The sequence below is a fragment of the Mus caroli genome, chromosome 11, assembly GCF_900094665.2.
Source record: "Mus caroli chromosome 11, CAROLI_EIJ_v1.1, whole genome shotgun sequence".
Taxonomy (NCBI): domain Eukaryota; kingdom Metazoa; phylum Chordata; class Mammalia; order Rodentia; family Muridae; genus Mus; species Mus caroli.
Genome location: NC_034580.1, coordinates 65,392,193 through 65,413,842, shown reverse-complemented (window position 1 = coordinate 65,413,842; position 21,650 = coordinate 65,392,193). Strand labels below are relative to the sequence as shown.

Genomic DNA, 21,650 nt, shown 5'->3' with positions numbered 1-21,650 from the left:
CTCTTATTATTTCCTTTTCTCAGCCCCAAGGACTAAACTAAGTAGGCATTCGTCTGTGTACTTAGTCAATGTGACCTAGGCCCCTCTATAGTGGTATTTCCATTTTCAGATCCAGTTGAATTAGTATGTAATGGAACATAGCCATCCAGACCAGAGAATGGGTCCAAGCCTGCGGGTGAGGCAGGGCCACTTGAGTCATCCTGTGTAGGTGGGGCTCCCCTCCCTGAGTCATAGCAAATGCAGCTAGGGCTGTCCCCCTGACAAGTTCATCCTATGAGGTGGTTATTTTTCCAGAATTTCACCTGTGTAAAGATGATCTTACCCTTTTTTTTCATCCACAAAAAAACCAAACAATTTTATTAATCCAAGAAGTGAAAACCATGTCCCTATGGCTTCTAGCCCCCTCGAAAGGATGAGGCTGGGTTCATGAACCTGGGGTAGAAATGTCCCCTATCCCTCACTGTCAGCTTATTAGACTGGAAAAAAGAGTTTGTGCAAATAGGTCGGTCACCAGAGGTACCAAGTATGGGGGTGTCAGGCCAGGGCAGCAGATGAAGGAGGTGAGGGATCTGTGGAGGGCCCAGGGAAGACCAGGGGAGCAGGGGCTAGGGATCCAAAGGAGGTGGGAAGAGTAGGGCTAGAGCCCAGGAGTGGGGTCCATTCTGAAGCAGGTTGGTCCCTTGCCTCCCCTTCATCACCTTCATCTTGCTCTTGAGTTTCTTCTTCCTGCTCCTCATCGCCAGGACCCCGATGGACAGGCTGTTTGCAGATGGGGCAGGTCTTGCGGGTCTGAGTGAGCCAGGGGTCCACACAGCGACTGTGATAAGCTGTGGAGTGGTTTATATGAAAGGCCTGGTCTCTGCAGGTTGGGCAGGAACACAGACATGGGCACACGTGGGCCTTACCATGAGCACAGGGAAGTACTCGAAGCTTGTCCCCATCCTCATATTCATCCAGACAGATGGCACAGACATCATATTCATCTCCTGGGAAAAGATTCACTCAACTATTGGCAATGAAGCCCAAGAAAACTCACTGTACAAGTCTTATTTCCCCGGTTTTTTACCAAGCCAGTGCAAACTTAGGGCACCACATAAAATCTTGGGGCTAGAGGGGACAAGTAAAGATAAGGGAAGTGAGTTGGGGAGGTAGGAGGGGAAAGCAGAACTGGGAGGGGCGAGGCTTTTGCTATAGCCTTATATGGTACTGGAGGCTCCAAGTCTAGATAACCCAACCCCTCACCTGCTTTCTTTGAGTTCTGGCTCCTTACACCTCTTACACTATACACCCCACACACAAAGTCAAAAGTTTCCTTTGTTCATCTCTGCTTTCCAGCGCCTGCTCTACCCTACCTCCTTTGCTTGTTGGTCGTCTTTTTTTTTTTTTTTTAACCAAGCAAAGGTGGCATCTTTCCGGTTCTTTGAACCCTTTATCTACTTACTGGGTTCAAAAATCCTTCAAGATAAGGCCCCTTCTCCTGCCCTTACCTTTCTGATAGTCATGGGTAGGAATCTGTTTCAGTTGCTCTTTGGTAAGTCGGTTCCGTTGAAGCCGTTTCCGGTGCTGGATGCAACGAACTATCTAGGGATAAGAAAGAGTGGACCAGGCTTAAAAAATGATTGGAAAATGCAATAAACCCTCCCCTCTACAGATCCAGTCTGGCATTGTAAGTTCTCCTCAGCTACTTACCAATACTGTTCCCATGGCCAAAACCAGTAGTCCTACAATCCCAGTGAAAGGAATGAGGTAATAACCCAAGGGGAAGCTGTTGTCTGGAACCAGAAGCACCCGAGCCCTGAGGAGGGAGACAGAGAGACAACCTCAAGCCAGGTAAGATAGGGTTACTGGCTTGGGACAAGGCATAATGAGGAGAAAGTCAAGGCAGCGGAGGAAGAGCCTGAGCCTGAGTGGACTGGGAAGAACTGGAAGAAAGCATGCGTCCTACCCCTTCTCATAGACAAAAAGGGCTCGTAGGTACTCTGCACTTCTCTCTCCGATAAATACAGATGGGATCCAGATCTGCTGTTGGATTTCCTCTGTAAGGAGCAGGATATTAGGGATTTAGCCTTCTGTTCCTCAATTCCCTGAAACTGGCTTTTGGCACTTTTTGCAGATCTCAACCAACTGCCCTCCCACTCAACTCCACGGTGCACCCAGGAGTGCAGGCTTCTTCCTTACCACTGTTCCACACCATGTTCAGCAGTTCATTGGAATTCACATTGTGCACCACAGCTGCACCATACCCAGCTTTCTGTGCATTTAGGACCTAAGGAGGCCAAGCGGGAGGGATAGAGCTGTAACCCTTGCCCATCTTCATTCCTGGTGTCATGTACCCTGCTTACCACCTCCCATTCCCCATTCAGCAACCTTGAGGTCAAAGTTGCAGTCGAATCTTCGAAGCAGTGCAATAAAGACTGACCCATTGACCGGGGCTGAGGGTGGCGGGGCAATAGGACCACAGGCATTTTCTGGGTGGGCCTCCACCAGGAACCCCTGAGGGATAAAGGCAAACATTTTCATCTTTCGTTCTGTCTTCCACAGGACCTACCACACATAACACATATACTACCTGCATTCTGCAGCTCTATCATGGCTCATTCTGGAGGTCTGAGCATCCCACCCAACTCTGAATCTACAACTTGGGTAGACATGATGATACATGCATTTAATCCCAGCACTTGAGACTACAGTGAGTTGGGGACAGCCAGAGTTCCAGAGTTCAGTCTCCCAAAAAAAAAAAAAAAAAAAAAGGATCTCTTAGCCTCCTTGAAGCTGCAGTTACAGTAAACTACGTCCCCTTACCAGAGGCCCCCTTAACTTCCCAAGGGTAGTTTAGTTCTGCTTTTAAGTTTCCCACCGAGAGTGGTTCACCTTGCTACCCATTCATGTCATTTTCAACAAGTTTTTTCACATTTGCCTTTCAAGTACATACAGCATATTCAATTTGCTTCATTTTCCAATTAGCCATCTTACAACTCTACTGGTAGCTGTGGCCGAGTGAGTTCTTGCTATGTGGCATGAACTTTGTAATAACTACTACAGACATGCTTATCACACTGGCACCATAGCCCTAGGTTAATTTCTATTACCCATTTGACTCAGAACCCATAAAAGGCTGTCCACGGCCATCTATAGAAACAGTAAGTTGTTCCAGAGACTGCTGATAAGCACCTGCTTTTTATCTTAGCCCACTCAGACTCCCTCTTAAACTTGGGAGTTCTAGGGGTTGGAGATGGTTCAGTGCTTAAGCACACTGGCTGTTCTTCCAGAGAACCGGAGTTCAGTTCCTAGCATCCATGTAGCAGTTCACAACTGACTGTAACTCCAGTTTCAGGGGATCTGACACTCACACCTATGCACATAAAATAAAAATTGTGAAGTTCTAGAGGTGGGCACTATTATCTCTGGATTCTGCGCGCTGGACGTGATCATGCACCTAGGTTTTTCTGGGTTGGGGGCGCTGTTTTTTTGCTGGAGATTCAACCTAGAATCTCACTCATACTAGAAAAAGCACCCTATCACTGAACTATCCGCAGTCCACTGCATTCCGCTGCTAACTCCACTACTTCCTACCTCCTGAGCACGGCCACTTCGCCCCTGCCCAGGATCCATATAGGGAAATGGGTAAAACATCACCTGCAGTCCCTCGTCGCTCAGAGTGGCCCCAAACAGAGCTGGAAGGTCTGCGAAGTCCATGCTGGCATTGTGCTCCGAAGTCTGCAGACAGAACACTACGTGTTTCAGTCTGAACCCCATTCTCAGCATCCTGTCCCCGTCCGACCCTCAGACTCACCGCTCGAATCAGCCCTCGGACAGGGGCTGCTCCCCACAGCACAGTAGCCACGACAACAGGAAGCGGGAAGGCCGCAGGGTGCATGGCAGCGGGAGGGGTAAAGCTGAGAAGATCGCGTCCTGATCGCAGGAGCAGAAGCCTTCCTGCTACCTCCTCTGCCTCTCCTTCAGGATCCCAGGGGTCCAACCACCCCTAGGTCCCACTTCTCAGCTACATGGGGGCGTCGGGGAAGGAACTCCGATTCAGGGAGTGAGCTATCAAACCAGCTTAGCGGAGCTGGGAGAGGAGACAATGTATCTTTCTCTAGTACAGAAATAAGACAGAATAGGAGCGAAGGCAAACAGGTAACAACAACAACAAAAAAAAAAAACTTCGGGAAGGGTGGGAGAAACCTCAAAGAGGTGGGACTTCCGGCCAGGTAGACTGTCTTCCTATGCCCCTGGAAAAGGGTTTCCGGTAAGAAAGGCCGCTTCCAGTATTGGACGCTCAGGACGGAGGACTTCCGGTCCCGAGAGGCCGGTTGAAAGAAATGTTTGACATGTAGAAGGAGCCTGCGGAGATGGAGGGAGCTTCGATGCTCAGGAGACGATCTAGTTTTTTTCCCTCAGTCCCTGAGATCCTGGAGCTGCCCTGTTTACAAACCTCTCCTTCGTCTAGCCGCCACGGTACGTTCAAAGTATCGCGAGAGTGCTCACCACCACCCTCCCTCCACCCCCCCCNCACCCCCNTTCACCGCTGAAATATATCGCGAGAGGCCTCTTAGCCCGAACTCGGCTGACTCACTTGCTTGTGGACGTTGTACATCGTGGTGCGGAGCCTAGTGCGCACCACGATGTACAACCCCCCCCGCGATTCTAATTCCAGAGGGGCGGGAACTTAGGGTAGCTTCCTAAGTCGGCCACGCCCCTTCATCGTGCATCTTAGCCCCGCCTTATTCCCCGGCTGCCTTTGCGCTCCGAGCCTGCGCCCGCCCCAGCTTCCAGCTGGAGCCAGATTTGCCTGTCGGAGGGGCGTGCGCGCGCGCGCCCTCGCCCTGTTGCGCGCTGGTGTCACCTTGGGCGCGAGCGGGGCTGTACGTGCACGGGACCCAAAGCTGAGGGCCATCAAGGGGCGATGGCGGCGACGGCGAGTCCCGGGGCTGGCCGGATGGACGGGAAACCCCGTACCTCCCCTAAGTCTGTCAAGTTCCTGTTTGGGGGCCTGGCTGGGTAAGCTCAGGTCCCAGTGATGGAGGAAAAGGAGGAAGGGACGGGAGCAAGCACCTGGGCCCAGTGTAACTTGGGGTGTGTTGCAGTAAATTGAGCCGGTGCAGGGTCCCTGATGCCAGGATCTATTCATCCTTTGCAGGGACCCAACTGTGCTGCATTCAAGGGTCTTTACCCTGTGTTTCCACCACCTTTGCTTCGTTGTGCCTGTTTGGGTGGTGGGTATAGGTCATTAAAGGCTTTGTTATAGGACTGCTTGGAGTCTTAGGATAGGGACGCCCTCTCCACCTTTCTTTAGACTGCCTGTAGTCCTAATTCTGCTTGAACCCTAAAGAACTGCCTGAGGCATTTTGATTTGCATGCCCCTTACTGGGCAACTGGACTCTTTGCTGGCTCGTTGCCCTTGATGCACACACTTAACACACATGCCCACCAGCCTCCTGAATCCTTAATTGCATGTCAGGCCCTGACCTTTGTAACTTCTTACCAGGTTGCAGTAGAGCTGGAACCACTGACCTCTGATTCCCTTTCCTGCCTCACTTCAGGATGGGTGCTACAGTTTTTGTGCAGCCCCTGGACCTGGTGAAGAACCGGATGCAGTTGAGTGGTGAAGGGGCCAAGACTCGAGAGTACAAAACCAGTTTCCATGCCCTCACCAGCATCCTGAAGACAGAAGGCCTGAAGGGCATTTACACTGGGTACTGTGGCCTCAAGTTGGGGAGGGAGGTTGTTGGTTGGCAGGTCCAGACCTTGGCCTTATGTGCTGACATTTCTACTCCTCAGGCTGTCAGCTGGTCTACTGCGCCAGGCCACCTACACCACTACTCGCCTTGGAATATACACTGTGTTGTTTGAGCGCCTGACTGGAGCTGATGGTACACCCCCTGGCTTTCTTCTGAAAGCCCTGATTGGCATGACTGCAGGTGCAACTGGTGCATTTGTGGGAACGCCAGCTGAGGTGGCTCTCATCAGGATGACTGCTGATGGTCGGTGAGTTCCATGTCTGAGCTTAACTCCAGCCCCATTCCTGGACTCTAGGATGATGTTGTTAGTCTATATCTACATCAGGGCACTGCCCTGTTCAGGCTTCCCTTTCTTTGTTCCTGTGGACCCTGGGCTGTCCTGATCTTGGCCTTTCCCTGCCTTTCCCCCAGGCTTCCAGCTGACCAGCGCCGTGGCTACAAAAATGTGTTTAATGCCCTAGTTAGAATTGCCAGGGAAGAAGGAGTCCCCACACTGTGGCGGGTGAGTGCGAGGGTTGGAGTCTTGGGGCATGCTGGGTTAGATCTCTGGCACTTTTGACTGTCTCCGTTGCCTCCACCCTCCACCTCCAGGGCTGCATCCCTACCATGGCTCGAGCTGTTGTTGTCAATGCCGCCCAGCTTGCCTCTTACTCTCAATCTAAGCAGTTCCTGCTGGACTCAGGTGAGAGACCCAGAGCTGAGCGCTTGAGCCTGGCCTGAGCTATCTGAGAGTTGACTACCACCTTTTGCTTCACCTCCCAGGCTACTTCTCTGACAATATTCTCTGCCACTTCTGCGCCAGCATGATCAGTGGCCTCGTCACCACTGCTGCTTCCATGCCTGTGGACATCGTCAAAACTAGGTGAGTCTACAGCCTGGGACTGGAGAACTTCGGGAGGCCCCCCCTTTCTGTTTTTCATGTTCATACTGACTCTCTTTCAGGATCCAGAATATGCGGATGATCGATGGGAAACCAGAATACAAGAATGGGCTGGTGAGGAGGCGGGGGGGGGGGGGGGGGGGGGGGGGGGGGGGGACGGGACGGGACGGGTGCCCTGGGAGGGATGTGAAGAGAGCTAGGGACAGGGGACAGAGTGCTCGAGACCAGGGCCTAGCCCCAGCACTTGCCTGCCTGTCTGTCTAGGATGTGCTGCTGAAAGTCGTCCGCTATGAGGGTTTCTTCAGCCTGTGGAAGGGCTTCACACCATACTATGCCCGACTGGGCCCCCACACTGTCCTCACCTTCATCTTCTTGGAACAGATGAACAAGGCCTACAAGCGTCTCTTCCTCAGTGGCTGATCTGGCATGGTCCCAGGACTAGTGTGCCAGGCTTCCAAGTCATCCACTGCTATTACAGTCGCTATGCCCTGGAGGACCTGGATTCTGCTACCCTGGGCTATTCTATTTATTTTCCCTCTCCAGTGTGGTTTTCTCCTTTGCGGTAAAGAACTTAGTCTGTTCTCCCCCTGCTCCAGCCTGCCTGCTGTGCTTGCCTGATGCTTAGAATCACTTTGCCCCTGGCTCTTCCTGAGGAGACCTAAGACACACGCCGAGGATTTCTAGTCTCCTCCTGGGTGTTAGATTCAGGGCACACCAGACAGCAGATCCCTCTCTCTGGGGAATCCAAGGCAGAGCTGAGGAGACAGGAGAAAGCAGAAGCTGTCAAGATGACAAAGGGTCTATGGTGGAAGATGTGGCCTTCCTCCTCCCTGAGGACTTAATAAATTGGATTGAAATACCAACCCCAAATCTGGATAGTCTTAAGGATCATAGGGGGAGGTAGCTGCACAAAGAAGCTTATATCTCTGGAAAACAAACTGGAGTTTTTAACAAAATTATTAAAGAAAGTCACCTACTGGTTTTATGAAAATGCTGTGTAAAGTCGTAACTCAACAGCTGACAGAAAAGAAGAAGCAGCAGCAGCACTGGGCAGTGGTGGCTCAGGCCTTTAATCCCAGCACTCAGGAGGCAGAGGCAGGCGGATTTCTGAGTTGGAGGCCAGCCTGGTCTAGAAAGTGAGTTCCAGGACAACCAGGGCTAAACAGAGAAACCCTGTCTCAAAAAACAAACAAAATGGATGAAAAAAATAATCACTCAACCACTGTGGCTCTAGCCCAAAGAAGTCCAGGAGGGTTTTGTTGTTGTTTTGGCTTTTCAAGACAGGGTTTCTCTCTTATCATCCATTTTTTAAGAAGTGTGATTCCCAGGCTCTCAAGGATCCTACAGACTTGTTGGAGTATAAAGGGCCATGGAAAGGTCAAACCAGGAGACGTGCTAGGCAGCCTGAAGGCTGCATGCCAGGCCAGAGAACAGGCAGGCAGCAGGTGCGAGCTGTCCCTTTGGCAAAGCCTTAACACAAAAAAGATGGTAGTGCAGCATCCTGGTGCCTCTGCTGCTACTTTCCTTAATCCTTCCATGCACAGTATGCCCTAGGCCACCCTAGGTAGCCACCTGGAGACATTTGAAGCCTGCACCTTTACTTAAGGAGTTTAAAGTCCAGCAAGAAGATGCAAGAACATTTGGAAATGGCTATAGCAGTGGACTGCATCTTGCCCAACTTAGGAGAAAGATTTGTTCATGGTAGTAGTGAGGTAGACTGAGAAGGAGGCAGAACTCTTAGCTGAAGTGAGGCTGGGCTCAGAAGAAGACTACTGTTGGCACAGGTGACCCATGAGACATTTCAGGTTTGAGGTACCATGAGAGATGAAGCTGGACACTGTGGTGTCACATGCCAGGTCCAGGTCAGCAACAAGATGAGGACCACAGAGGCAAATAGGAGCCAGAGGAGACCAAGGACATAGAAGCCCAGGGGGAGGAAGCAGCAAAAGTCAGAATTGAGAAAAGGACTGCTTTCAGAAGGTGAAGTCCATGAAGAAAAGTCTGATGGCTAACCTCTAAGATTTGTCTTCTACTTGGAAGAGTTAACGGCAGGAAAGAGATTGAGTCAGGTTCACCGGAAGCTCTAGAACCATCTGGAGAAGGGCATTCATTCCGTAGACCCCGGAAAGTGCAACCTTCCTTCCCTTATCTGGCCCCAGCCCCCGAATTAAACTAAAATGAGGTGTGGAAGAGAGCCTCACTGGGAGAATTGATGAAATTTTAGGAGAGAGATGCCATTACATCCAGCTTTGAAAACAGGAGACTCAAACCCAACAGGCTGCCACACCCTTTCCCAGTCCCACTGACCTGGCCAGCAAGGAGAGTTATGTTCTAAAGACTCTGCATGTGAGGAACATAGCCACCTCTCCTGCAGCCAGGCAGGCTTTAGCTCTAGAACCTTTTCTATTCTAGACTTGATACTTGAGGTAGGCTGATGGAAAGCCAAACTCTGCAGGAGTGGAGGTGTCCTACCTGCCCACCTTCAGCTACAGCTAGAAGTTTGTTGGGTATTTGGGATCAGGATGGTAGCAGTTGGGATTTTGGGAATTCTTGTAACAGGTGCTTCAGCCATTCTCATTTCCCCCCAAATGCTACATTTTATTTTAAAATATATTTTTATTATACAAATGATAACATTGGTAGAAAACCAAAAAGTGTTAAACAGGGAAAAAATACTCATGATATTTAGGGATAGTGCTCCCATCCTGGTTAATGGCTTTCCCAGTTTTCTTCCAAATATGAACGAGCGGGAGCCATGCTCCGTTTCTGTTTGCTTTTTCTAGCTTTTCCTCCCACAAAATGGTAGCAGTGACCATGTAGCCTGGCAATGTTCTGGGCAACATAAGGAGGCTGGTCCTGTGACCACCCAGTTCCATCACCTCTTCCTCTTGATTTGTGAGGTTTGGATCTGGGTGCCTAGATGTAGAGGGGGCTTCAGATAAAGGAGAAATGGCTAGGATGTCCTGTAATGGTCTCAGCCTCCCATCCCAGTTAGATCCTAGTAGAGTCCAGTGAAGTCTTTGGATCTCCACTCACTGTCACAGGCTATGGCCTGAGTACCTAATGCCCACTGTGCCCAATAGGTCCTGACCACGACCCTGACTCAGAGCTGAGGGTCGCCGTCCTGCTACAAGAGGCCCCACACGCCCATTAGGCCTTACCCACAGGAAAAGGCTAGACCGGAAAGTAGGGAGTGATCCTTGAAGGAAGAGCAGCCAGGCCCGGGGCATAGTTACTTGCCTTGCCCTCTGTACCTCCAGGCTTGTGGTGTGAATGCTTGTGGCCAATGCAGCAGATTGTTCCATGTCCAGAGTCTGTGGTGTCACATGCCAAGTCCAGGTCAGCAACAAGATGAGGACCACAGAGGCAAATAGGAGCCAGAGGAGACCAAGGACATAGAAGCCCAGGGGGAGGAAGCAGCAAAAGTCAGAATTGAGAAAAGGACTGCTTTCAGAAGTCTCAGAGCTTACTCCAGCTACCTCTGGGAGATTGAGGAAGCTGTTCTGCTCTGGGATTATTGTGGTGGTGGATTCTAAGGTAGGGAGTAAAGTGAGCTCTGTGGTAAAAAATTGTTCTAAAATCGTCACAATTGGGGTAGACTCTGGAGTGGTCAGGGTGGTAGTGAGTACTGGGGAGAGAGTGGACACTAGATTAGTTAGAGTGGTGCTGGGCTCTGGGGTAGTCAGGGTGGCAGTAGTGGGCACTGGGGTGGTGCTGGGCTCTGGGGTAGTCAGGGTGGCAGTAGTGGGCACTGGGGTGGTGCTGGGCTCTGGGGTAGTCANGGTGGCAGTAGTGGGCACTGGGGTGGTGCTGGGCTCTNGGGTAGTCAGGGTGGCAGTAGTGGGCACTGGGGTGGTGCTNNGCTCTGGGGTAGTCAGGGTGGCAGTAGTGGGCACTGGNGTGGTGNNGNGCTCTGGGGTAGTCAGGGTGGCAGTAGTGGGCACTGGAGTGGTGTAGTGCTCTGGGGTAGTCAGGGTGGAGGTGGTAAGCATTGGTTGGATGCTGGGCTCTGGGGTAGCCTGGGTGGAGGTGGACTCTAGGGTGGTTGGGGTGGTGATGAGTACAGTATTGAGTTTTAGACTGTAGAAGGTTGGGTTAGATTCCATGGTCTCTGGGAGTGTGGTGAAACCTGGGCTCTGTGTGTGGATGAATGTAGATTGTTTTTTAGTAGGTTCGTGAGTTGGAGGCAAAGAAATCATTTGGCTGTCTCGAGAAGTAGAAGGTGCTGTGGCGAGTAGGCTCCAGTGGGTAGTATGAACTTTAGTGTTAGTAGAGAACTTGACCTCAGTTCTTGTGGCAGGGACGTCAGGGATATCATCATAGTCATCATAGTCTGTGTCACCACTACTAGTAGGGCAGCCCTTCCCTGGGTAGGAGTAGACAGGCGCATTGTCCAAGTTGGCACATCGTACACTGGCCACGTTAGGAGTCGTGTCCTTGACATCCACACCTTGCTTCCATAAGTAGACATTGTTGGCATTTTCCTGGAGCCAGTGACGGAAGTAGAGGATTTCACAATCACAGTACCAGCTGTTGGCATGGAGAAAAACAAAAGGCAAGAGGAGGGTCCCAAAGAAGCCCTTTGGTATTGTGCGAAGCCAGTTCCTTTGAAGATAGAGGGTATCAAGATCCTCCAGCCCATCTAGGAGCCCAGGGGGCAACTCACGCAATTTGTTGTTGGCCAGATTGAGTTTCCTCAGCTTGGTTGTTGGCAACAAGAGCCCGGGGGGCAGACTCTTAAGATCATTGTTCTGCAAGTACAGCTCTTGGAGTTGGCTTAGGCCATCCAGGACACCAGGAGACAGTGAGTCCAACTTGTTGAAGGAGACATCTAGAGTAGTGAGTGCAGGAAATGCCCATCCTAGGGAGGGCAGGCTTTTCAGGTTATTATAGGATAAGTCCAGGTTTTCCAGCTTTATCAGTTTACCATTGGTCTGCAGGCTGGTCAGCTCACATCTATCCAGGTACAGATAAGTGAGGTGAGTGAAATGCACCAGGGATGCTGTGGAGAAGGTACCCAGTTGGTTCTCGCCCAGGTGGAGGATGCCTGTGTCTGCTGGCAGGTCTGCAGGCAGTGCTGTCAGCTTCTTGTTCTCACAGTTTACCTCCAGCAGGCTGGTCACTTTGGAGATACTACAAGTGTGCTGGGAATGCAAGGGACTTGGCAGCAGGAACAGCAAGATGAGGAGAGCCATATGAACCTGTGTGCAAAGGGATGCCACCCATTACATCATTTTCCCAGGTTCTAGCCTTTCACTGCTGCAGTTCTTAGGATCCCATCTAGAAACAGCTTCCACACCTCCCAGACTTTTCTCTCCTCTTCCACCCCTGCCTCCAGCCCTTGGTTCTTACTTCCTCCTTAGAACCTCCTCCACCTCTGGTCCCAGCCCCAGCTTACAGTCAGGCAGAAAGTCCTCTGAAGGAGCAGAGCTGCTTCCAGGCTATGACTCGGTCCTTCTCTCTACTAGCTGCAAGGAGAGCCAGCCCAAGAGCAGGAAGGAGATAGAGTTGGGGAGGAAATGACAACCTAATAATCAGCTCCTGTGACCCAGGGAACAGTCTCCCTTGCGGGCACAGGCTCTTATCACCTCTCTCCACAGCTTTCCCCAAAGCCCTCCTTTTGGTTTTACATTCTCACTTTCCTTCCACCCTGGAGAGATCTAGAGACTCTGCAGCTACCGACCACCAGCATTCAAAAGCTCCTTTGCATGCTGCCTCTCTTCTCCATAGCAGTTCTTAGAGATGTTCAGTTCTCCTTTGCTTCCTTACACTCCACTGCCACCTTCCTACCCTAAGCGGAGCCCCTCCCCAATCTGGGGACTGCTGACATTCTATTCTGCATCCCCTGGGCACGTGACTGGTATTCTCTAAACTGTTTTTGTAGCCTCCATACTCAGGACTATTCCTTCTTGGGGATGTGACAAGTGACACTCATTTTCTCTAGCCTGTGTGGTTGGTCCTTCTCAGACTCCTCTGTGGCTTCCTCTAGCTTTCTGGAGCAGTAAACCTGCTTCCAGGGGCTTCATAGGTTTTTGTATCATAACCCCATAAGTGCCTGGGAAATACTTAATCACCACTTCTGCCCTAGACAAGCCTTTATCTCTAGTCTAGATCCTGTTTCCTGAGGCCTACATACTTAACATTAGATGTCACTTGGAGTTCTCTTCTTACATGTTCTTCAAGTATAGAAACAGTGTACATCACTGAGAGGTTCTGACAGGAAGGCCATGAGTTTGAAGTCAGCTTGAGCTACAAAAGAAGACCCTTCTCATTAAAACAGCAATAATAACAATGACAACGATGACAACAACAACAAAATAACATCCAAAACTCAAGTATATTAAAAAATCAAGTTCATTATGCAAATAGCTTCATCTGCTGGCCTGAGGTATAGGACTGTCTATTACACCAGTCCATGGGAAGCAGAGGCAGGAAGATCATGAGTTTGGGGCCATCCTGAGCTGTATACTGAGACCTCAAACCAAACAAAAAAGAAGCCCCATGAAAAAATAGCTTCTCCTCCTCTGTTGTCCACAGCTACTCAGTTACCTGGTCGTTTTAAACACTTCCTGATACTCCTTCCACCTTAACACCCGGCTATCAAATCCTCCTGATTTTAACTCTGGTCTCTTTGACATCCTTCCATCTTCCACTACCCGGCCCAAGGAACTATCATCTTTGCTGCAGTAGCCTTCTGGTTGGTTTCTAAATTTTTTTTTAACTTCCCTTCTATTTCGCCTAGGAGAACTGCAGATTTGCTAGTCTTTCAACTACTAGAACTCACCAGTGCCTCCTGACAGCTCTCAAGAGGCAATCTGAAGTACCTAAACAGGGTCTTCAGGGGCTTACTGGATCTGAAACTTGCCCACCTACCTCCTCAGCCCCATTGTTCGGTGCTTTGCTCTCTCCTGATCATTCTCTCTCATACTGAATTTCACTCCTTGTCTTCTTCCTAACTCTTACATATCTGGCAAGTTCCAGCTCAAACTTCATTCCTCTGGAAACTCTATTTCGATTTTGCAAGCCTGGTTAGTTGTCTGTTACAGAAAGTCATGTCTGTGGGGCCTGCCCCATCTAATGATTAAAGATCCTACCTTCCCAGAAGGGGTATCATATACCTTAGCCTGCTTACTGATGACTGCACATTGGGTAAACATAAGCCAGATACAGCTAATTCATAGACTTGCTACTTATATAATTTGCTACATGGAACAACTAAGTATCAGGAGATGAGGCAGAAGGTTGCATAGGTGGAAGCTATCATGGTGAACCTTTGTTTTCTCTACTGTGTTGCTATCTGTTTCCAGATAAAAGCCACGGGAAAGGGATACATTACCTAGGCCAGATGCAATGCTGCACATCTTTAATCCCAGCACTTTTGTTAAATAAATAAATAAATAAATAAATAAATAAATAACATTGGCTAGAGCCAGGCAGTGAGCTACTTGTCTATAGCCTTGGTTAATTTGTAGGCTGAGATGGGAGTTTGACTCCAGTCTGGGCAAAAGAGCAATACCCTGTCTTTAAAACACTGCATGTGGTGGTTCATACCTGTAATTACAGCAACTGTGAGGAGGTTGAGGCAGGAGGATTGCTAAAATGAGGTCAGTTTTGGCTATATGTGTTTGAGGCCAGCCTGAACTACATAATAAGATTCTGCCTCCGGGGCTGGAGAAATGGCTCAGTGGTTAAGAACACTGGCTCCTCTTAGAGAGGACTTAGGTTCAATTCCGAGCAATCACATGGTGGCTCACAGCCACCTGACACAGGATCCAATGCCTTTTTCTGGTGTGGCTGAAGACAGCAACAGTGTACTCATATGATTACAAGAAATAAAACAATTTTTTTTTTTTTGGTTTTGGTTTTGTTTTTGAGACAGGGTTTCTCTGTATAGCCCTGACTGTCCTGGAACTCACTTTGTAGACCAGGCTGGCCTTGAACTCAGAAATCCTTCTGCCTCTGCCTCCTGAGTGCTGGGATTAAAGGCATGCGCCACCATGCCCGGCTATAAAACAAATTTTTAAAAAGAATCTGCCTCAACCCCCAAATGAAAACTTTGGCTACCTCAAAGACTTTCTGGGCAGAAAAGCCAGACATGGAATTACGAGGCCAGGAACAGTGCCCAGAACCATGCTGTTGAACCAGTCTGGTGAGCATAACTGCCCATGGTGCAAGACCAAGTCACTGAAGATTGCCTCTGCCCAGCCACTGAGCCAGATATTGTTCCACAATCTCCAGTGCTGCAGAGACTCCTACACTGTCCCTCTTTCTCTGTGATTATGAACAAAGACAAACCTGGATGTGAGTCTTGTTGCTCTTATGCCTGTGACCCAACTGCCAAGAGAGCCTAGGAAGGCAAAGTCTTGGTTATTTTCAGCTTCTGAAATAGGACGCATGTTCAAAGATACTAAGTTAAAGAACAAACATGAAAGAGGTTCATGTTTTCTGTACCTAAATGGTCCTGCATTTTATTCTACTCAAGGGTCAATTTCCTGTACCAGGATCCTTGCTTTGGTCATGAAGTAACAATAGGGTTCCCTGCCTTAGTGCACAAGTACAGAAACAGTGGGTAACTGATTGCTGACATTTTCATCTCTTTATTGTATAAAGGTGGAGTACATATACAACAACGCCTGTGCGGAAACAGAGGACAGCTTGGGGGGGGGGGATTCTCTTTCCACCATGTGGGTCCCAGGAAAATCATACTTGGGTCACCAGGTTTGGTGGCAAATTCCTTTACTTGATGACCCATCTTGCCAACCCTGATTTATATTCCTAATAGAATGATCTATTTCACTTAGATGTTCAAATTTATTATTACATTTATACTTTTAATAATGTATAGTTATTATCTGTGTGTGTTGTGTATGCATGTGCCCACTTGTCACAGAACATATGTAGAGGCAGAGGACAGCTATGTAGAATCAATTCTCTTCCACCTTTATGTGGGATCCAGGGATCAAACAAACTCCGTTCATCAAGCTTGCATGGCAAGCATTTACCCAGTGAGACATTTTGATACCCATGATGCTCTCTTCACTTGTCCAAGCCTCCACATCTAGGAACTAGAGATGTGTCCCTCAGAGTCACAATGTTGTTTTTGGTATCCCTCCTCCAGGAATGCTACCATCCCATCGGATTTGATGCTGGTCAGCTTGCTTGGATCTAGGTTCGCTATGTGAAGTGAGTGGAAACACCAGGGATGGGCCACTTAGAGGAGGCAAGCAGTTTTTTTCTGACCTGGAAAAAAAACCGGTGGTGTCTGTGGACATGTACAGTACTGTCTGCTTTGGGTTACCTTGTTCACTCCTACACCCGGAGAGATGGCTGAGATTGTAACAGTGCTGCTGCTCTTGAAGAGGTCTGGAGTTTGGTTCTCAGAATCCATGGTGGGCTGCTTGCAATTGTCTTTAACTTCAGCTCTAGGTGATGGACCCCTCTTCCAGCTTCCAAAGGCTAGAAGATCCTCTGGAAGCTGGTGTTACAGGCAGTTGTAAGCTGTCATGTAGGTGCTGGGAATTACATTTGGGGATGGCAACCAGTGTTCTTAAGAGCTGAGTAATCTCCCAGGCTGTTTTCTTGCTTTTGGGACAACGTCTTATTATATAGTACTAGCTAACCTGGAATGCTTTGCAGTCTCTGTAGGATACCAATGTCCATATTAAAAATGTTGAAGTGAACATTTTAAAAGTTTTTCCCTTTTTTTTTTTTTTTTTTTGGTTTTTCGAGACAGGGTTTCTCTGTGTAGCCCTGGCTGTCCTGGAACTCACTTTGTAGACCAGGCTGGCCTCGAACTCAGAAATCCGCCTGCCTCTGCCTCCCGAGTGCTGGGATTAAAGGCGTGCGCCACCACGCCCGGCAGTTTTTCCCTTTTTTTAAAGACAGAGTTCTATTATGTACCCTTAGCTGTCCTGGAACTTGCTGTATAGGCCAGGCTGGTCTTGAACTCAAAGATCTATCTACCCCTACCTCCCAAGGATTGAGACATGGTGGTGCCAGCATATGCTATCACACCTGGCTCTTACTAAGATATTGATATAAATTTATTGACTCTATATATCCGTTTGAATAAAACTGATGGTTTCGTTATTGAGTAATATTGGGAATGGAATGGAGGTCCTCTGCTAGAATAACACTCGTGACCACTGAACCACCTCTCTAGTTCCCTCAGGACCTTTTATTTGAAGTAAGGTCTCACTAGCCCAGGCTAGCCTTGAACTCATATTTATTTAGGTCTTTTTTTTTTTTTTTTGGTTCTTTTCTTTTTTAAAAAAATTAAAATTATTTTATGTTATGCATATAGATGTTTTGCTTGCGTGCATGTATGTATGGTGCTCATAATGGCAAGAGGATCTCTTGTGAATTTGAGGCCAGCTAGGTCCACACAGTGAGTTCCAGGAGACCCTGTCTCAAAACACACACAAAAAAAGAACCTAAACAATCGTCAGTCTCCATGCCCTTCATTTTGCTCCTTTTGCACTGGCGAGAACTTGCAGACCTCAAGGACTAAGAGCCCTAGTAGCTGGTTCCTGAGCTTAGCAGGGAATGTCATCATGAAGTGTGACATTTGCAGTTGTGTTTGTGAAAATTGTCTTTGTTAAGTTTAGCAAGTCCCACTCCATTCCTTCCTTCCTGTTCCTGTGGAGCACTCTCTACCAGCCCCTTAGATCGTGGCTGACAGTATTACTGTTGCTAATGCTTTCTCTACCTCTACCTGTTGTAAAAGGATGTCAGCTTTCCCACTTGGATTGGCATTTCAGCCCTTTGAAGATTCTGCATAATTCTTAGTATATTCTCTGAGATATATTTAGACAAACATCAGGCCAGGCTATGGTGGCACATGCCTTTAATCTCAGTGTTTGGGATACATGGGTAGGCAGATCTCTGGAGTCCAGCCTTGTCTACAGAGTGAATTCCAGGACAGCCAGGACTGCACAGTGAAATTCTGTCTTAAAGAAACAAACAAACAAACAAAACAGAAGAATAGAGGATGGCCCGGCATGGCGAAGCACATCTTTAGTCCCATGACTTTGGAGACAGAGGCAGGCATATCTCTGTGAGTTCAAAGCCAGCTTGCTTTACATAGTGAAGTCCAGGACATAAAGAGACCCTGTCTCAAGAACAAACAGACAAAATAATCAACATTTTAGGGTTTGTTTTTATTATTAATTTCACTTCATTCCTTGAGAATGCTCTTCCTGGAAATAGGATTCTATGTTAGCAGTTCTGCTCAGGTTTGGTTTGCTTTTTCAGCACTAGGAAAACATTGTGCGAGGACCTGGAAAGTCTTCCCTTTGGTAGAGTGTCTGCCTGGTGTGCATAGAGCCCTGGGTTGGAACCCAGCTCTGAGCAGAATGGGAGTGGTGGGGTATACTTATATATAATCCCAGCCTGGGGGAGTTGGGGGCAGGGGAAGACCAGGAATTCAAAACTCTCCCTGGCTAGAGCCAGCCTGGCATACATGAGCCAGCCTGGCATACATGAGCCAGCCTGGCATACATGAAGTCTCAAAAGCAGGTGAGGAGGCAGGGCCAGAGAGGGTGAAGGGCACTTGTTGCTCTTGCAGAGGACCTGGCTTCATGGGCAGCACTGAGCAGTGGCTCACAACTGTATCTTCAGTTCCAGAGGATCAGACACTCTCTGCTGACTCCCACATGCACCAAGTGTGCCCATGTGTAATGTGCAGACAGAACACTCATACACAAAAAATAAGTAATCCAAAAAAGAGTTGTAAAAAAGATTTTTACTTGGACTGGAGAGATGGCTTAGCAATTAGGAGCACTGACTGCTCTTCCAGAGGTCCTGAGTTCAATTTCTAGCAACCACATGGTGGCTCACAACCATCTGTAATAGGAACCCATACCCCTCATCTGGTGTGTCTGAAGACAGCTACAGTGTACTCACATACATTTAAAAAAAAACATTCTTAGCTGGGCGTTGTGGCGCACGCCTTTAATCCCAGCACTCGGGAGGCAGAGGCAGGCNGATTTCTGAGTTCGAGGCCAGCCTGGTCTACAAAGTGAGTNCCAGGACAGCCAGGGCTATACAGAGAAACCCTGTCTCAAAAAAACCAAAAAAAAAAAAAAAAAAAAAAAATCTTAGCTTGGAGAAAAATTCAGTCAGGAGCCAGGCATAGTCATCCTGGCCTGTAATCCCACCACTGTGGAGACTGAGGCAGGAAGACTGTGAGAGCTTTAGGCTAACCTGGACTACATGATGTTTTGGACTGGAGTTCCTTGGGCTTAGCCCATTTGGGGTTGTCATAGTTTCATCTTTGATGCTGTAATCCTCTCCCTCCCCAGCTCTCTTTTTCTCTCTCTCTTTCCTTTCCTTTCTCTTTCTCCTTTCTTCCTTCCCTTTCTTAGAGTTTCACTATGTAGCCCAGATAGCTTACAGCTCTCAATCTTTCTGCCTCTGTTGCTGTAAGGAAATATCTCTGTTGGCTCTGACCAAAAGCCACCTAGGAGGGGAAAAGATTTATTTGGCTATACTTCCAGGTCACAGTTCATCGCTGAGACGAGTCATCAGAAGCTGAAACAAGAACTTGAAGGAGAAACCATGAGGGACTTTGCTGTTGGTTTGGTTCTCCGGCTCCCCTGTAGGCTCAGGCATAGCTAGCTAGCTTTTATTGTTTTTTCCTTTTATTTATGCATATATGTGTGAACCTATATTAATCACATCTTCAGGAGCCCCCTGAGGCCAAAAGAAGGCCCCAGGTCCCCTGGATCTGGAGTTACAGGTGACCTTCCCTCCTCAGCCTCTAGAGTGCTGGATTTTCCAGAAGCACCAGCAGGCGTGGTTACAAATGCTTGGTCTCCTTCAGCAGCCTAGAGCAGTCAGGGCTTTTGTTTTACGTGTATGTGCCGGGGGTTATTTCTCCTCTTCCTCTTCTTTCCCACCACACTCCCCAGCTGTCTGGGGCAGAAAGATCACTGAAAGCAGGAGATGGGAACTAACCTGAGCAAAGCATCAAAACCCTATCTAAAAGAGACAAAGGAGCAGGGGCAGGAGGAAGAGAGGAGGACAGCAGGGGAAGTGGGCTGGAAGGGATCCATTCCGAGTCCCGGGAGCAGTCTATGTGTGAGCGCAGTGGCTCCAGCAGGGCTTGCACGGCCGGCCGAGTCACTGATTAAGCTCAGGCTTGAGATCTAGCTGAGGTTTCTCTGGACTCTAAACAGGAGCAACAGGAGCAGCCTCTCAGCAGAGCGTTCTCTGCTTCTCTTGGCTTTAGCTCTGGGCAAGTCCAGGAGGAGAACTGTACTTTGCTCATCTGGGCCAGGTTAGTTACTGTGTAAAGTCCTACAGCCCTTGCCCGGGCTCCAGGACACCTTGCTTTTTCTGGTTGTTGTTGCTGTTTTTGTTTTCCCCCCTGCTGTTTGTTTGTTTGTTTGTTTTGAAGCAGGGTCAAACTCAAGATCCTCCTGCCTCATTTCTGAGTTCGAGACAAGCCTGGTCTACAAAGTGAGTTCCAGGACAGCCAGGGCTATACAGAGAAACCCTGTCTCGAAAAACCAAAACCAAACCAAACCAAACCAAAACCAAAAAACAATCCTCCTGCCTCAGTCTCAGGTGCTAGCATTATTACATTTGCAGCTTTAGATCTGACTTTTTATGTTTCTTCTAGTGTCATTTTATTACAGTGCACTTTGGGGTGGGGTGCAGATTACAATTCAGGGACTAGGATTGAATTTAGAGAATTGTTTTGAAGGTTTATTTATTTTTGTTTTATATATGTTTGCCTGCATGTACGCGCGCGTGTCTGGTGCCCTCTGGGGGTCAGAAGAGGACATAAACAAAGCTGTATACTAACCATACCAGTGGATTTGGGTGAATGGGGAAAGTTCACAAGGCCCTGCTCCTAGATGAAAAGCTCCAGTCCCTGGCTGCTGGGGAGGGAGAATGGCTTTTCTCCCCGGATGAGGCCTCTGTTTGGTTTCTAAGCCGAGTAGTCAGCCTTAAATATTTGCACACAGGAGCAGCCCTCAATGCACAAGAGAACTTGTTCTTGCAAAGGACCTGAGTTTGATTCTTACCACCTACATGGTGGCTTACAACTGTCTGTAACTCCATTTACAGGGGAGCCAGTGCCCTCTTCTGACCCTTCTGAGCACAGGGCATGTACATGATGCACATACATACATAACATGAAATTTTAAAACTTCTTTCTCTATGGGGTAGGGGATGGCTCTAGCTAAGAGCACCGACTGCTCTTGCAGAGGATACATGTTCAATTCCCAGCATCCACATGGTGGTTCACAACCACCTGTAACTCCAGTTCTGACTTTCATGGGCACATGGCACACTGACATACATACAGGCAAAACATTCATACACATAAAATCTTTTTAAAAAATCCTCAAATCCCACCCCACCTCACCCCCCACTCCCACTCCCCTCTGGCTGAGGACCAGGATATAAGTCCCAGCTACTGTTTCAACACCATGCCTGCTGTTAGGATAATGGACTAAACATCTGGGATTAGCAATGCTTCTGAGAAGATAACATCCTTGGACTTGCTGCCCAAGGATTTCACAGAGTCAAGATTTCCCAATAAGATTTATATGCAGCTAATTAAAGATAAGAAAGCAGGCCTAATTAGCAAAGCCGCAGTGTTCAGCTGCTGGGAGAAGCCAGAGGACTCCAGTTCTGGGGTCATCTGGTGGTCTAAGAGCCCTGTAGCCATCATTGTGGGTTTCCAAGTTGTGTGGGCCTCCTGTTATCACAAAGGCCTTTAAAGATCCTTATTAAATCCAGGCCTACTTCACCATTAGAAGCAGACATGTTTTAATGTCTTCTTTGTTTTTCTTTTTATTTTTTTAAAAGACTTATTTATTATATGTAAGTACACTGTGGCTGTCTTCAGACACTCCAGAAGAGGGAGTGTTAGGTCTCATTATGGATGGTTGTGAGCCACCATGTGGTGGCTGGGATTTGAACTTAGGACCTTTGGAAGAGCAGTCTTACCCGCTGAGCCATCTTGACAGCCCAAAGATTTTCTTCAAATTCCACAGTTTTTTTTTTTTTTTTTT

At 48.4% G+C, this 21,650-nt stretch overlaps 3 protein-coding genes across 5 annotated transcripts; 1 reads left to right on the top strand and 2 right to left on the bottom strand.

Moving 5' to 3' along the window:
- Positions 1-324: 324 nt before the first annotated feature.
- On the bottom strand, positions 325-4,506 carry Rnf167 (ring finger protein 167). Of its 2 annotated transcripts, XM_021177589.1 has the most exons (10): positions 4,436-4,506; positions 3,794-4,344; positions 3,637-3,717; positions 2,368-2,493; positions 2,179-2,266; positions 1,946-2,036; positions 1,690-1,795; positions 1,488-1,581; positions 906-986; positions 325-827 (listed from the first exon to the last, which is right to left on the bottom strand). In XM_021177589.1, exons 2-10 carry the CDS (start codon positions 3,875-3,877, stop codon positions 535-537), a joined length of 1,044 nt encoding a protein of 347 aa, XP_021033248.1. In that variant the 5' UTR covers positions 3,878-4,344; positions 4,436-4,506; the 3' UTR covers positions 325-534. The 2 variants fall into 2 exon arrangements, with proteins under 2 accessions (XP_021033248.1, XP_021033247.1); XM_021177588.2 differs by having other exon boundaries at positions 3,794-4,506.
- A 245-nt stretch (positions 4,507-4,751) lies between these two features.
- Positions 4,752-16,281, top strand: Slc25a11 (solute carrier family 25 member 11). 2 transcript variants are annotated; one of them, XM_021175534.2, is made up of 8 exons: positions 4,752-5,001; positions 5,544-5,696; positions 5,782-5,988; positions 6,153-6,243; positions 6,333-6,423; positions 6,504-6,603; positions 6,684-6,735; positions 15,740-16,281. In XM_021175534.2, exons 1-8 carry the CDS (start codon positions 4,907-4,909, stop codon positions 15,788-15,790), a joined length of 840 nt encoding a protein of 279 aa, XP_021031193.1. In that variant the 5' UTR covers positions 4,752-4,906; the 3' UTR covers positions 15,791-16,281. The 2 variants fall into 2 exon arrangements, with proteins under 2 accessions (XP_021031193.1, XP_021031191.1); XM_021175532.2 differs by lacking the exon at positions 15,740-16,281 and adding an exon at positions 6,886-7,612 and having other exon boundaries at positions 4,753-5,001.
- Gp1ba (glycoprotein Ib platelet subunit alpha) lies at positions 9,555-11,816 on the bottom strand. The gene has a single exon (XM_021175531.2). The coding sequence runs from the start codon at positions 11,814-11,816 to the stop codon at positions 9,660-9,662; it is 2,157 nt and encodes a 718-aa protein (XP_021031190.1). The 3' UTR covers positions 9,555-9,659.
- Positions 16,282-21,650: the final 5,369 nt, after the last annotated feature.